The sequence below is a fragment of the Etheostoma cragini genome, chromosome 12 (genome assembly GCF_013103735.1).
Source record: "Etheostoma cragini isolate CJK2018 chromosome 12, CSU_Ecrag_1.0, whole genome shotgun sequence".
Taxonomy (NCBI): Eukaryota; Metazoa; Chordata; class Actinopteri; order Perciformes; family Percidae; genus Etheostoma; species Etheostoma cragini.
In genome coordinates this window covers 8,490,332-8,505,707 of record NC_048418.1, presented here as the reverse complement: position 1 = coordinate 8,505,707, position 15,376 = coordinate 8,490,332, and the positions used below count along the sequence as shown (strand labels likewise).

The following is a 15,376-nucleotide window of genomic DNA, read 5'->3' as shown; positions in this document are numbered from 1 at the left end:
GGGGATTTTGTGACGTGAAGGATCACTCTGTTCATTTGGACCTTAATGGAGTCTCTCTGTGCTTTACACTGAGGCAGAGAGTGCAACAATCAGACTTCAGTCAGTGGTTCCTGACACAGGTCAACTAAAGACAATCTGTACAAAACAATAAAGATCATGGAGAATAAAAAAACACACTACATATATAAAAGAGGATGTTTGACTTTATCTCTTCTGCTTGGTCTTTTGCTATTATGAGCGTTACCTCTTGGAAAACGCAAAGAACTCTGTTGCCACCTGCTGGACAGATGGCATGAATGAAGTTTGATCAAAAAACTGAGCAACACATATTGACAGGTGCGAGAAAAACAAAGGTGAAGGTTGCACTTCAGATTTGAAGGGGGAAAACGTACCTTCTATCTGTGGCTGAAATACCCACACTGCCCTATACCTCAACAGGGTGACTAACCAACATCAGTCACACCAACAATGGATTAAAGTTCATAAAGTCAAACCAACAGGTAGTAAGTACCCAACTCTGCAGTTCCCCTCAGTACAGTGTGTCTAAGCTTCTTTCAGTTCACCGTTTAGTTCAGTCTCACTGCTCTCATCGGCTTCTTTTCTTGCAACAGCAGTCAGCTGTTTTCAACAAAAACACCTCTCTGTGGCCTACACTGCCTCTTCAGCACCAAGCCTCAACAAACAAAGTTAGCAACTAGCTGGTAAAAGAGAACATATTGGAGCATTTTCACCCCAGATAGCCAGATATTTCCCTCAGGATTCAGGAGAGCCAAACAGAGCTGCAAGGAGACTGAGTGTTGGACTTACATTCATCAGGTGGAAACAAACATTACTTCAAACATATGCCAATGTTGCTCCATCTCTGCTGGATGTGTGACTAGGCAACTGTTTGCGCACAAGGTTATCACAACAATGAACCTGCACTAACACATTTTTTTTTCTTTCATTTTTTTAGCCACTGGGGGTCAGCAGAAACTCCTGAGGAAACTATGTGGCTCTTTGCCTGTCAAATGCGCCACTATATTCACCAGCTAGCCACTAAGTGTGTCTATCTGCTGTTTAGTGAAGAGCAGATAGTGTACTGTGGCCTACTGACCTAAAAAAAAGGCCTAAAACCCACTGCTGTGTCACTGAAAACAGATTCCTGCTGCGATACAGCAGGCATCTGGCTGAAACTCCATCTAAAGCTCTGCAAAGCCGAAGGGAGCTGCAGATTATGGTGATGTTTCTCTGTACGTTCATCCTCACAAGTGACACATTGTGAAAAATGTGAAAATATGTCATCGTTCCTGCTGCCCCCATGTCACCAAGACCCTATCATATAATATAAGTAGGCTAATCAAAATCTTATGTCAGCTAAGCCGTTAAAATGACACAGACAAAGAAATCTTAAAGAAAAAGATGGGCAATTTCTTGTGACAAAAGCCAAGTGAACATTACAGTAAAATACAGTATGCTTCAACAACTCTGTCTCTGCTTCAAGTGAGAATGCAAGTATTAAAAATAGGTTAAAACATAGGGATTAGGATGCATCGGCCCCCCAAAAATTCCCATTCAGCAAACTACATTGTGTCTTTCTCTAAATTGCAGAGTTACCTTTGGGCAGCTTTTAAGATAATATGACCCGGAAGAGGTTTCAGCTCTGCTTCTTGATAATTCAACACATTGTGATGGATCTATAGAAGAAGACTGCATGTGGCCACCAGGAAATGATAATACACCTCAGAGTGTGCCCTCATGTGCTTCACCAGGTTAAAAGCATGTGTCAGCTAATTACAGGAGCAATTATGCTTGTTGCATTCATTTTTTATGTCTTATGTCTATGCCAAATTGCACTTAAATAGATGGCTCCTGGAAACCACTGGGAGTCAGTGATTTGGGAGATTGTTTGTTCCCTGTGATGCCACTAGATGTCACACAATCAAACACCAGCTGCATCTGCTGATAGAGTGTTTTCAAGCGGAATCTGTCTTCATCTGTTAGATATCATCTTACATCCAGTTTCAGGGCTAATAAGTGCCCACTGCTTCCGAATATTGATCGATCAATCACTGTGATGAATTAGTGCATATTGATGCTGGGGAGCTTAGAGTTGTCATGTGGTGAGATTTGTGCGTCATTGGGGACCCCGGCGGTGGCCGCGGTGCGTATTGTTTCTTCGTCGTGTCTCAGACCGGAGTGAGGGGGTCAGTGAGTGCACACACCGATCACCGATCAGCGCGTTAATTGAATCCATCAATCCGTCGCGACCGGTGCGCCTCAGCCCGGATGACATCCGGGGTGACGGAGAGAGTGCGAAGGGTGCAGCGGCGGAAGAGATGCGCATATCTGCAGGTACACTAGCGCTGTCGTAAAACGGGAGTCGGGAGCAAGTCAGCAATCACTAAAGCGATGCCAGGTGTAACCAAGTACAATTTAGTGGATGACGCGCACGATTTGAGGATCCCCATGCACAACGACGAGGTGTTTAAGCATGGGGTCTGCTTTGAGGCAAAGGTAAGGCGCTCTGCAACAGATGCTTTCTGGGTGTCAGGAATGAGAGCATATGATCATCATCCCTGTATGTTTCAAACAATGAAATGAGGGCTATGGATGTCACTGCTACTGTAACGACAACCAGATATCGTAATCCATGGATTTATGTAATGTTGATGGTGTTTATTGGCAATATAACATTTTAGATTTAGATTTTGTTCACTTTAAATCACTTTTAAATGTTTGTGATTTTCTCATTTTTTACCTTACTTGCATGGATAAGTGTTGCTTCAACTGCTGACTTATGAATACTGACATCCTTTAATTTAAGTTATATCATTTTTGACAAACCTTTGATGGATGCAGAACAGTAAGAACGTTTTTAAATTTCTGTCTTCAAAACAAAATCAGTCAAAGTGTTACAGGGCTGCAACTAACTATTGGTAATTTTGTTAAAAAATTAATCAAGTCATTTTTTGGTCTATTAAAAATCAGAAAAACACACTTTCTTCTAGCCCGAAGTGTTTTGCATCAAATGTCTGGTTTTCCACCAACAGTCCCAATCCCTAAATGTTCAATTTACCATAATGCAAGACAAAGACAAGCAGACAATTTTTTTAATTTTGAGAGGCTGGAACCATCAAATATTTGATACTTTTGATGGAAAACTGGCAACTGATCAAAAAAGAGAATATATATTTTTTGTGGACCTACTGATTGACTAATTGTTGCAGCTCTAGCATGTAATGATGTATTCATAGAGGAGGAATATTTCAAAAAATGTATGAAAAGCTGTCAAAACTATCTTGGTAATCAACAATCTGCCAACCCAGGCTCTCCCCAGGCAGCCAGTGTTATTCATTCCCTCTAACTGTCAGTCTTTAAACATTTTTCTGACATTTTGCAGTACATTGGCAGTTTGGAGGTGGGTCGCCCCGGCAGCCGGATGGAGATAGTTGCTGCTATGAGAAGAATCCGAGTAAGAAACTTAACATGTGACTTCACTGAACCAGACCGCTGAACTTGACCCTTGTGACAGCAGTGTAAACCTATTAACAGTGACCCTGGAATTGATGCTGGTGCATGCACATTAACTCTCTCTCTTCTGTGTTTTATGTCTCACCTTGTGCACGGGGCTCAGAGGATCTTTACTCTCCTCATGATTCTCCTTACACATAAATCACTAGTCTGTGTAAAACTACACATTCGGCAGATTCAGTGTTCTGTCAGAAGCAGATTAAATCATGGCAGGATTTATAGTGCAGATTTTATGGCTGAGGAGAGATATCGGGTGCAGGTTTACATGTGAAACCAACAGCTCTTGAGCCCCCGTTTAGACCAAACAAGGCCAACGGAAACACAGACAATGCCTTGTCATTACACACAGCACTGCAGAGTTACAGAGAAGACGGGGAGGAGAGGATTTAGCTGCTTGTCAGCTGTTGGATCTAATCTAAAAACTAAGTTATTGAGTAAACCAGAGGTCAGCCTCATCCTCAGTGACATTCGGACGTACTTAATCCTGATCCCTCGTGTACAGTGCAGTATAATGGCCATTTGATTGTAATGCCAGACATTTAGTGATGCTGTATGTTTGAGTTTTCTCACTTGACATATCATTCACGGATTTCAATGATTTAGGATTTTTACAGTTTTACTCATAATGCATTATGAAAGAGCTTTTGATATGGCAGATCAGATGAAAACAACATGATACAAAATGTACAAGGTAATGGCTGCTGAAAACCTTGCTGCCAAGTCTCTGTAATGTGCCTTATTTATCCGTCCTTGAACAAACTAATTTTATTAAAATGTATGCTATGTTATGTAGCTCCCATCTAAAAGTGGAGTTTGCTAAATGATTTTCTACAAGCGTTCAATGCAAAAATAATAAATGGAAAGAGATGAAAATAGAGGAAATAGAAAGTGAAGAAAAGAAAATGATTTAAGCGAAAAACAGTACGTAAATACAAATGCAATACAACAGCATGATATTAAACATAGACGAGATTAATAGCATAAAAGCAACTCTGTAAAAGAGTCTGTACTCTTTGTGAGCGCTGTAATGGCTCAGTAATTAAAACTCTGCTCCTGCGGCGGATGGACTCTGAATATTCAAATGCTGACTTGTCCTGAAAACACTGTAAGTGGCTTAGAGATAAGATGAGAGGTGAGTTTACAAAACCTCTAGATCATTGGTTGTGCTTGGGAGTGGTGGGTGAGTGATGTGCATGAAAATTTAGCACAAACACCTCCTGTGTTCCACTTCATCGCCCTCTGACAGCAGTGTGTTTGGAGATGAATGGTCCTCTTGTCCCAGTTTACATGGGGCTGCAAATACACATTGTGGCAGTTGTGTCCTTTACCTGAGCAACTGCAATGAAGGAAACCTCCCACACAACAATAAGACGGATGAAGTAGATAAGAGGGTATGGCAAGGAATGATCGCCCGTTGAATCTTCTAATAAGGCACTTTTCTCCTGGGTGTGACAAAGGTCAGACAGGCTTACAGTACTCCCAGGGCTCAACAGGGCTCAAATCACCAGATATGACATGCTATATTTGTAATAATGATCCCTTTTTCTTTACTTCCTGTGAGATTTCTTTTTTTGATCTGAAAAGTAAATATAAGAGTGAGAAGACAGTTCCAATACCGATGAAAATAGTCTTCATCTGATCAATCTGGTTGTTCTTAGATCTCTAGGCCCTGATGTATGGAGCCTGCAGTGAAGGCAGAGGGTACAGCATCAAGCAGTAATCACAGAGAGGGATGAAAGTGTTCCGCAAATGTCGGCCTCCCTCTGGGAAGTCTGCCTTTGAAAGCTTAAACAGCTCCTAGAAACAGAAACTGACAGTGTTTACTAGATCCTCACATTTCCCCTAAGAAGAAGATTGTCAAAAATACCCTCCTGTCTGCATGATTGCTTACCTCTATTCCAATATATATAATTTCTCTTGTGTAAAGAGCTCCTTCTCAGCAGGTCCATTTGCTTTTTAATTCTAGTCACACCCCATAATAATCTATTTGGTTTGAGTTCACTTTTTGATAACCAACCTTGAATGTTAATTTAAATATATTTTTACTTCACAGTATGAATTCAAACTGAAGAATATAAAGAAAAAGAAGGTCAACATTGTCGTATCTACTGACTTTGTCAAAGTGATTTTGCGCAAAAGGAGGAAGGTCAGTCCTGTAAAATGTGACTTTATTTGAATTATATTATATTATATATAATAATATATATAATACATATAATTAATATATAATATTATATAATATATTTTATTATATCTTTTTGGCTTTTCCCCTCTGCCACTTGTCAATCCATGTGTTTTTGTGCTGCAACAGAGAAAAGGATGGTCATGGGACGAGAATACGATCTTGGTGACGCAGGATCCCATCTACAGGTAAGCCCTTCTGATGGTACTAAATCAAAGCCAAATAACCAGGAAGCTTGTAACCAACTCGATTAAATATTGACCTCTGTCTTCCTTTTATTAGGATTTTCTATGTCTCACATGACGCCCAAGACTTGAAGATCTTCAGTTATATAGCGAGAGATGGCCAGAGCAACATTTTCCGCTGCAATGTGTTCAAGTCGAAGAGGAAAGTAGGTTTGATTCGCTAATGTCTGGTGATATTACTTTTTTTTTTATTGTCAACAAATCCAATGAATATACCAAAACCAACATGGAATTGTTGCTACTTATAAGTATATTAGCCTGATGTATATTTTTCCTTTGTGCACAGCTGTCTTATTAAATTATATTTAAACATCCCATCTTATGCTAATTCTCAGGATCATACTTTGATCACCGCCTTTCGCTAGGTCTTCTGCATCTGCTCTCTCTGCACCATCATTGCAGCCGGGGAAAGAGTGTAACGACACTGCAGCACTTTATACCTATATATTGTAAAGTTGTGACATCACAACTGTACAGAAATCCTGATGGTTCAGATGAAGGCACCGTTTCTAACTACAGGCTGAGTGCATTTCTCTGTGGATTGAGCATTTTATATGCATGTCGACCTGCTTTATGACATAAACAGACATGGGAATCTAAATTTTTACAAAATAGTAACCTTTAAACTATAATAAGGGAGCTTGAGATGTGCACCTTTTGGACAAGCTAGCTGTTTACCACTGTTTCCATTCTATGTGCTAAGCTTAGCTAAGTTACGGCTGGCGGTAGCTTTATTTTAACCTGACGAACACGAGAGTGGTATCCATCTCATCTAACTCACGCCAAGAAATCATAAGCATGTTTCCCAAAATGCCAAACTATTCCTTTAACAGACTTTAACTGCTGGTCTCAAAGCTTGGCACTGGAGGAGGTTACAAACTTACTATTGAGAGACGGACAAACACACAGTTGTTTTTTGGTATTATCATGGATTTGTTGAAAATTACAAAAAATCTCCACATGTATCCTTTTAGTAACCATAGAAATCAATTATTGCATTTAGTTTTTCCCTGCATTCTCTGCAGATATCTTCTGATGGTGACATTATGCCCGTTGTCTCATGATGTATTGTCCTGTTGGACCTCACACATGGCCAATTATTCTGAGAGTTGTGCTAAAATGCTTATGAATCTCCACATTTTTTACATATCAAGCAGAGACATTCTATCCCTCCATGACAGAGACAGAGCACCAGTCAGGTTGAATCTCATCCCTTCACCATGGATACCAGACTGACAGTGACTTAGTGAAGCTGAATACTAATCATCCTGGTAGGGAGAAAGACAAGACAACAGGCTTTTTTACTCAGCTGCTTAAAGACATTTTCACCACTGCCGACTGAACCCCCTCCATAATGTCAGGAATGGGCAAAAAAGGTGGTGCCTGACTACCTCCCCAGGGCCGCAGAGCTTCATCTGGGTGCTGCAGACCACGCGTATGCGCTGAGTAGGAGGAGATGGACCAGCTGATAAAAGGAGATTTCAGTTATTTTCATCACGGCATGTTGCTGCCCAGCAGGGCTTAGATGTCAGCTCAGAGTACTAACAGAGCCTTTTGTGTTTGGCCTTGGGAGGGCTGTGTGTTTAACTCGACAATTTCATAACAAAATGCAATTTTGAATTGATGGAGCAAACTGTCATTTCAAAAATCAGTTTCATCACTTTATCCCAATGTTATTTTGCTATTTCACTTCATTCAACTGCTTTCATTTTGGTGGGAAAATGTGGCTTCTGTGTAATGTAAAGTAAAGGTAAACTGTCTCTGATTGTTGACCTTATGATGATGACATCACACCTAAGCTTCCTGCAATAACAACAAACCTTATTTTCCCTCACTGCAATAAAAGTTATGTGACTCTGAAATAGAAAAATCCACCACTATGACAGATAAACAAGGACAAGCAGCAGTGCTCGTAATATCTTCGCCTTTCTGCTTCCCTATTCCCCAATTTTGTCCTTCTACTATTTTTCATTTTCTTACTCTACTTTACATGTGCACACACACTACGCTCATACAATCACTTTTATTCCTGTGCAACTCTTCTGGCATTTTATTGTCTCCCCTACTGTGCCCCTTCATTTTTGCATCATCCCTTACTGTGCTCATGCTGCTGCTTCCCTCGCCTTTGCTCTCGACACCCCAACGCGCTTTTTTGCTGTGTCCTCTCTTGCAGTCTCAGGCCATGAGGATCGTGCGGACAGTGGGTCAGGCATTTGATGTGTGTCACCAGCTGACCCTGCAGCAGAAAAGCGATGACCAGGAGGATGAGGAGGGGAAGGCAGAGGAATCAGAGGCAGTGCCAGGTGACTCACACCTACACACAATCGCACACAAAAGTGCATCCACAAATCCCTTCTCCTTCTCCCTCCTGTCTTTGTCTCTGTCCATCAAATTCTCCTTCTTTCTCACACACAAACCCAATCTTCTTTTTTTTCCTCACACAACACATAAACTCCAAGGCCTTCAATCCTCTCCCTCTTGCTTTTTCTCTCTCCCAAACAAAACACCTGAGCGCCTGCAGAAACAAGCACATCTCTCTGATAAAAGATGTCATTATCCACCACTGCCGTGTTTTTTTCAGCCACTTGCACTTAGTCATCTACAGATGTGTTTGGTGAGTCGGGCAAGCCATTGGTCACAGACCTTGTTTGTGTGTGGGCTTCTGCCAGCTCTTTGCCTGCTGCTCCTGTTGCTGCTGTCACTGCCTCTAGATATGATGCAAACTATAAAGCTCAAAGGAAAAACTGCATAAAAGCCGCCCCCCCCCCCCCCCCCCCCCCCCCCCCCCCCCCCCCCCCCCCCCCCCCCCCCCCCCCCCCCCCCCACGTATGTATCTGCTCCCTCTGCAGCAAAGAAGAGGTTTGCATTGTCAGAGGAGACTGACCTTGAAGCCACTACAGAGGAGAGCATTGAGTGTGTCTCCTCATCAGACCTGGAGAAGAGTAAAAAGGACGGGGCCCTCAGTATCAATGACAAGGTAGAGTACAGAAGTTCCTGATCATTTTGGTGTTGATTACACAAAGCCCTGCTATTTTTGCACTCTGTTAGAAACGCAGTTTTTTTTTGTACCCTGCAAAGATGAAGACAACCATTTCCACTCAGTTAAAATATAGTGCTGCAACTAACACATTTTCATTACCAATTATCATTATCTAAATCTAAATCATTATCTATAAACTCAACATAATTTTTTCAAATCACTTTTTTGTGCAACCAACAATCCAGTATTTACTTCTATATAAGACTAATAACGCAGCAAATATTCATATTTGTGTTTAAAATGACTTAAACAGCAGTCCACCAATTTTACATATCAAGTTTAATTTTCTCATCATGAGGAGTACTAGTCAAATTGTGTACATTGTTGTACAATAATAATAATTGTGTTTGTGTTATGTGGCTCTTCAAAGAGAGCTCCAAAGTTTGAGAAATTATCCCTGATGATGTCATAGTGATGTCATCAGGATAGCCGAGAGGATATAATGAAGGATGATTTCAAGTTGTATCATGGGAAATGTTGGATCCAGAATTTTTTACCAGAATTTTAACCATACTAGGCACTAAAAGTCAAGATATCTGCAGAATACCTGGAGTCTCCCTTAAATTACTTATCGATTACATTTGTGTCAATTAACTCATCGATTCACATGACAAACAGTTTCAGCTCTGCTAAAATTCAATTCCTTGAATTGCTTTTAATGCCCATTAATTCCGCTGCTGAACTGCTTCCCCCCTTCCACACAGAAACGTATTAGCAACGTATTAGATCAATCTCTTATCCTTGTTGCGTTTAAATAAATCCTTCTGGGAGGCTCCCATAGAGGGTCATGGGGAACGTTTGGTCTCACAACGAGCTGTATGAAGATCAGAAAACAAACATATACAGCAAGCAACAACATCTTTAAGTCTGTTTTTCTTTGTGAAGAAATTATCCAGATCAATATTGATGTGATCATATGGTTTATTAATTAAAACATAGCAAGGCTTTCTGGCGTCGCACTATATCGTAAGATGCCGAACAAGCGGCTAGGCTCTCTGGTATTTGTCAGCTCATTTTCCAACCAAGTCTCTGTGTCATCTTAAAAGTGTTGTGCTGGCAAGGAGCTAATTGGTTTGAATTCAATGGATTTTACATCTAATAACATGGTTACCTGAAAACAAGAAAATTATCTTTATTATTTCATTATTTGATACAACTCTGTCACAATTAAACAGTAGTGTTTCATGTCAAGATCACATGCAATTTTCCCCTCCCCTGTGTGTAATCTGACGATCAAGTGTCCTTCACAGTCAAGCATTGTTGCTGGACTTTCTACCATATTGATCTCCAATCTCAGCTATAACACTGATAAGTCATTTTCTTCATGGCTGCTCTTCTCATAGCAGCACTCTAACATGATGGTATATTTCCTGTATGGACAGCTGCCCAGCCAATCGATCTGTAGGTTTATTTATAGATTCTGCTGATTCACTCCCCATTAAACACCATCTCCACAACTAGATTATATAATATTTTAGACCAGAAATGGCTTTGAAATGATCAAAGTAAAATCTACTGTATAACTAATTCCATGGACCCCATTTTTGCTGTTTTGGTTCATGCTCACTTCTCTCATAGCTTCTTTTTTGGTAGATGGCTGTTTTCAGAGGGGGAAAAAACGACCCTACGCTACCTGCTCAGCACCAAACAGCAGACGGACAAAGTTGTCATAGTGGAGAATTATAGCTGCATAATTCTCTACTATGTTCACCAGCTAGTGAGACAGATGTTTTAATTGGGGGTAGTTAGAGACAAAAACTCAAAACTAAAAAGAGTAATAAAAAGTACAGTGGGTAAATAGTTTGAAGATTTAAATCTTTATTCATAACGTTGATATATGAAATAAAAACACAGTTAATTTGGTTAGTCACTTGATTCGAATTGAGGATTTTGTTTGAGGATTTTCTTTTTAACGTGATCACGTCATAAAATATGAGGACAGACATTCAAAGCCTAATTCAAAGACCTCATTTGTGTTTACAGCTTGCTTCCACTGCCGTCATGTTGTGGGTTTACATTTTTGGCTGATACTTCCAGCAAAAATATGATTCATGATTCAAAGGTCTGAGATATCAGTAAATGTCATGCTTTCTTGTCAACAGGGATGGAAAGTGTACTAGAATACTATACTCAAGTAAAATTAACATTCCTTAAAAGAGTCGCTGCTAAAAACTATCCTGGACTTTTTAAATCTATCACAGAACAAGGCAGCTATACAAAATCCTCCATCAACAGTCTTAATAGAGAAACCACAGTGTCTTAATTTATCTTCATTTGGTGTGAAATACAACTCCCTCTTTATTCAGTTTTTCATTTATTTATGTCCCACATACAGCAAAAGGAAAAACAGTTGTTGTGCTGTTGCAGGTTATTTTTGGAAGATGTTTGAAATCAACTCAGGAACTGAAGTTGCATTAAATGGTGGATCACAACATGTCCTCGGGAGGCCTTGTACATCAAGCAGCTATGATGATATCTGGTCCAGGTGCATCTGTGGATTTTTTTCCATCAGAATGAAAGGCAACAGTCATGGTGCTGCCAGTGCAGCGTGTCTTCTCTGTCTCTCCCCAAGGAGCTCATACTGACAGAGAGAGACACTTTCCACTGTTGCTCCATTATTTAGGATTATTGGTTTTTCAACCCTACACTTCACTTTTTCCCCTCTCTCCTTTACATCATACCCATCCACAGCAGATGTACTTTTGCTGTGATGTTTCATATTTTGTTAACTTTATTTAAAGTGGTAATATCCATGAGGTTTTCCACTGCATGGTTCAAGGATGACGTAGCTATCAAGTTAGGGACTCTGATGTGTTTTTCCTTGTATTTCTCACAATGAGTTGAATTTATGTTAGTGGTGCTTATGTTTCTACGTGTTTATGGTGGCTGTGATCACGCTAGCAAAAAAGACTGAGCAAAAAAGATGTTTCAAGGAATAAAAACATCACAGTGACTTTTTGTTAACTTATTAATGCCGTTAGAAGTTGTAGAGCCCAATTTACTGTCATCTCTGTTGTAGGTGAATGATGACCCATCTCTCCTGCTGGGCTCCCCCATTCTTGGAGCTTCTGTGTCGGGTCAGTCAGCCATAGAGGCTCCCTGCTCCACAGAGCACCAGGTCCAGCTCCTCCAGAAACAACTGCAGCAGCAGGAACAACAGGCACTGGCAGCTTCAGAGCAGGTAATGATGGCAATTCTTGTTTACTGTGGAACCACATCTATGACATTTTGCTTTCTTTTTTTCTGAAACTCCTAATGGTAGCTTTGGTCCATATTGTTTACCATTTAATGAATGTATTCAAGTGCAAAGCCTTTTATCAAATCAAATAAAAAGACTACAACATAAGTTCTAAATATATCTGTAAAGAACATAATACCCCATAAGATAGATCAACAAGACTACAGGGGCTTTCAGGCGAGCTTTTAGCAGCTGTCGCCTGGTAATGTTGTTTATTGCACTGGCTAAAAACACATCACTTGTAGAAAAGATTGCATTTTAAATTGACTGAATTTTTAGAGCATGTTGGTTTGAGGTATTACCGTAAAATGCACTTCAAAATACCTCAATTAAGATTATTTGAAGACGTTGTGACGCTTGACACAAAATGTTCAAGAACACAATAGAGTGATGCACTATTTCCATTTTCAATGGCGTGTTAAATAGGACGTGGCGAGGCATTTCAAGTTATTAAATTCTCTTTTAACCTCTTTAATTCCTTTAAACCATTACATCGACTTACTGAAATGTTTCACATCAAAATAAATATGCATGAGGGTAGTTTTAAGGCCTTTAAAGACTTGCAGCTTCAGAGTTGCGTTGGCCACTCATAAAGTTAGTTCATAGTGCTGATGTGTGTTGGTCTGTCTCTTCTAATAAGGTCTCTGGAGTAACAAAAGTATTTCCTTAAAGTCATTAATGTCTAAATATGAAACTTTTGACTCAGCACACTCCAAACTTAGGAGCCTCTATGGAATTGCCTATCAATACCAGAAGTGTGTGTGTGTGTGTGTGTGTGTGTGTGTGTGTGTGTGTGTGTGTGTGTGTGTGTGTGTGTGTCGGCCTGTCCAGGTCCATCTACTTCAGGAGCAGCTGTCGGTGGAGATGTGTGCGCGGACTGAAACCCAGGCCAGAGTGCGGAGGCTGCTGCAGCAGAACACCGACCTGCTGCAACACATTTCCCTGCTGGTCAAACAGATCCAGGAACTGGAGCTCAAATCTGCCGGCCACTTAACATCTAGTAAGTAGAAGTCTGCAGTTTTAGCTTTTTTCCTACCATTTACATTTTATATTTTATTTTGGTTGCCTCAAATCTTCCTCTATTTCAATGTCTTCTTTTCTATGAATTTATGTTATGAAGTCATTCTGTTCTACCTTCCTTGCTTTTCCCTTCATCACTTTCTTTGAGTGTCGCGTTCCTGTCGTCATAGCTCCTTTTTTTATTTATGTCTGGCATGCAATTAATTATGCCATGGCAGCCCTCTCACAGGATTCAGTACTGCTCTCCGCTCTCTCCTCCCTGCCTTTAGCCAGTGGCAATGTGCTACTGTATAGTCATGAATAATCAAATCCTGTTAGCACAGACGTCATCCCACTTCATAAAATCTCATCAGCTTTTCTCAAACCTCTCTTTTCATGTCTTGTATCTCTGTTTACATGTGATAACAACCAATTTTCTGCATGCTTTGTTTCATCTTACACATCCTTCTTTTGATATTTCTATTTGATCCTTAGTGGGATCCCAGGACAGTCTTCTAGAAATCACTTTCCGCGCCAAGCCCCCCAGCTCTTCTTCATCTATGGGTCCCTTTGCAGCTCAATCCCAGGTCCAGATTAGTGACAGTGCCTGGGTCTCTGCCCTACCCGGGCCCTGCTCTCCAGGCACCGACACCAGCCATCTTGGGCTCAGCGGCAGTGGAGTTCGTCTCGAGTGCTTCCGCTTCACCTCCCGCGGGCCGGACAGCCAGGAGCAGGGCCAGGACACAGGGGACACTCCCAGCGACGGAGCCCTGGATGAAAGCTCGCTGCTGGGGGAGCAGGTCCTGGGAGCTCTGGAGCTGCTGCGGTTTAGGGAATCGGGGATTGGGTCGGAGTACGAATCAAACACAGATGAGAGCGATGACAGGGACAGCTGGGAGCAGGGGGAGGGTGTGGGGTCTGACGGTCCTGGCCGACTCTTAAACGTGCTGAACGCAGAGAGTCTGCCGGACTGTTTAGGGGATGAGATGGCTGTGTAGTGGTGCTTTTAAAGCTGCTCAAGGTAATATTGCACGTATACACCACCCCAATGAGAAACAGCTGAAATTCCGAATCTGAAGGACTTGCATCATCGACAGAGCACTCACTGGCCACTGTTCTGTTTTGGTTTGCTACTTCCTGTGCACTGAGAAAATGTCCCAATTGTATGAGTGGTGCAAGATTTATTAATAGAAACAGAGATGCAGAAAGTATAATCAATTGATGGATTTGTCCTTAATGTTTAATTCAACTCCATTGCAGCTCCAAAACAAGGTGCAACAGGTGTGTTTATAGATTGGAATTTGTTGCAGTGCAGACCTATTCAAACCTTGGACTGTCAGATAGTATAAACAGTTTTGTCTTTCAGGCTCCAACTGTGCTGTCTGTTAGTATGTGTGTGATATAGTGTGTGCGTGTCAGTTCAATGGTTGCTGTACCTTACATCCTTTTGGTTCCCTGACTCTCTGGGCTTGTTACATTGTGGTTGTGTCTGTGTTTATGGAGTTGTGACACATCCGGCTTGGACGTGGTCACTTTCTTTGTTGTTTCCCAGTGAAGATCTGTGGAGAAAAGATCACCTTTGCAAAATCTGTCTGAATATGCTAACGCAATTTTTTGGAGTTTGAAAATTAAAACCTTACTGTGCTTGCTATGACACAAATCTGTAATTACACATGAGTTTAAAAAATGAGCATATTTCTATCATGGTCTGATTTATTTCACATGTTTCTATTCATACTAATCTTCATCCTGTTTTATATTATTGAACAACACTTTCTGATTAGGTGATTCTGTGTTTCACAGGGAAACATCACATTGCTTGTCTATGCATCTTAAAGAAGCAAGCACAAAGTCCTGTGAGTATTATTTGTTAATGTAATACTGCAGTAACCATAAACTGCTGTGTCACTGTTGTTCCACCCTTGGAAAGTCCTGAACTATCATAAATAAAGTTACCAGCACAGCTTGCCACACAATGGACGTTTTGAGCAGCACCCTTCCTTTGCATGCAATTATAAAAACCTGAAAACCAAAGACCAAAGTCCTGAACTACCAATTCAGATAAGGATGGAGGCATAAAAGACTCCTGGACACGTTCATATTCTTCTGGCTAACTGTCGCATCAGCTCCACCTTACTGACTGTGAGCCAGATCTCCCA

At 40.9% G+C, this 15,376-nt stretch overlaps 1 protein-coding gene across 1 annotated transcript; it reads left to right on the top strand.

The window, feature by feature from the left end:
- Nucleotides 1-1,944: 1,944 nt before the first annotated feature.
- Nucleotides 1,945-14,907, top strand: LOC117953995 (carboxyl-terminal PDZ ligand of neuronal nitric oxide synthase protein-like). Its single transcript, XM_034887434.1, has 10 exons — nt 1,945-2,496; nt 3,383-3,454; nt 5,567-5,659; nt 5,825-5,883; nt 5,978-6,086; nt 8,114-8,243; nt 8,790-8,917; nt 12,000-12,161; nt 13,050-13,218; nt 13,713-14,907. The coding sequence occupies exons 1-10, from the start codon at nt 2,392-2,394 to the stop codon at nt 14,213-14,215; spliced, it is 1,530 nt and encodes a 509-aa protein (XP_034743325.1). The 5' UTR covers nt 1,945-2,391; the 3' UTR covers nt 14,216-14,907.
- The last annotated feature ends 469 nt before the right edge of the window (nt 14,908-15,376 follow it).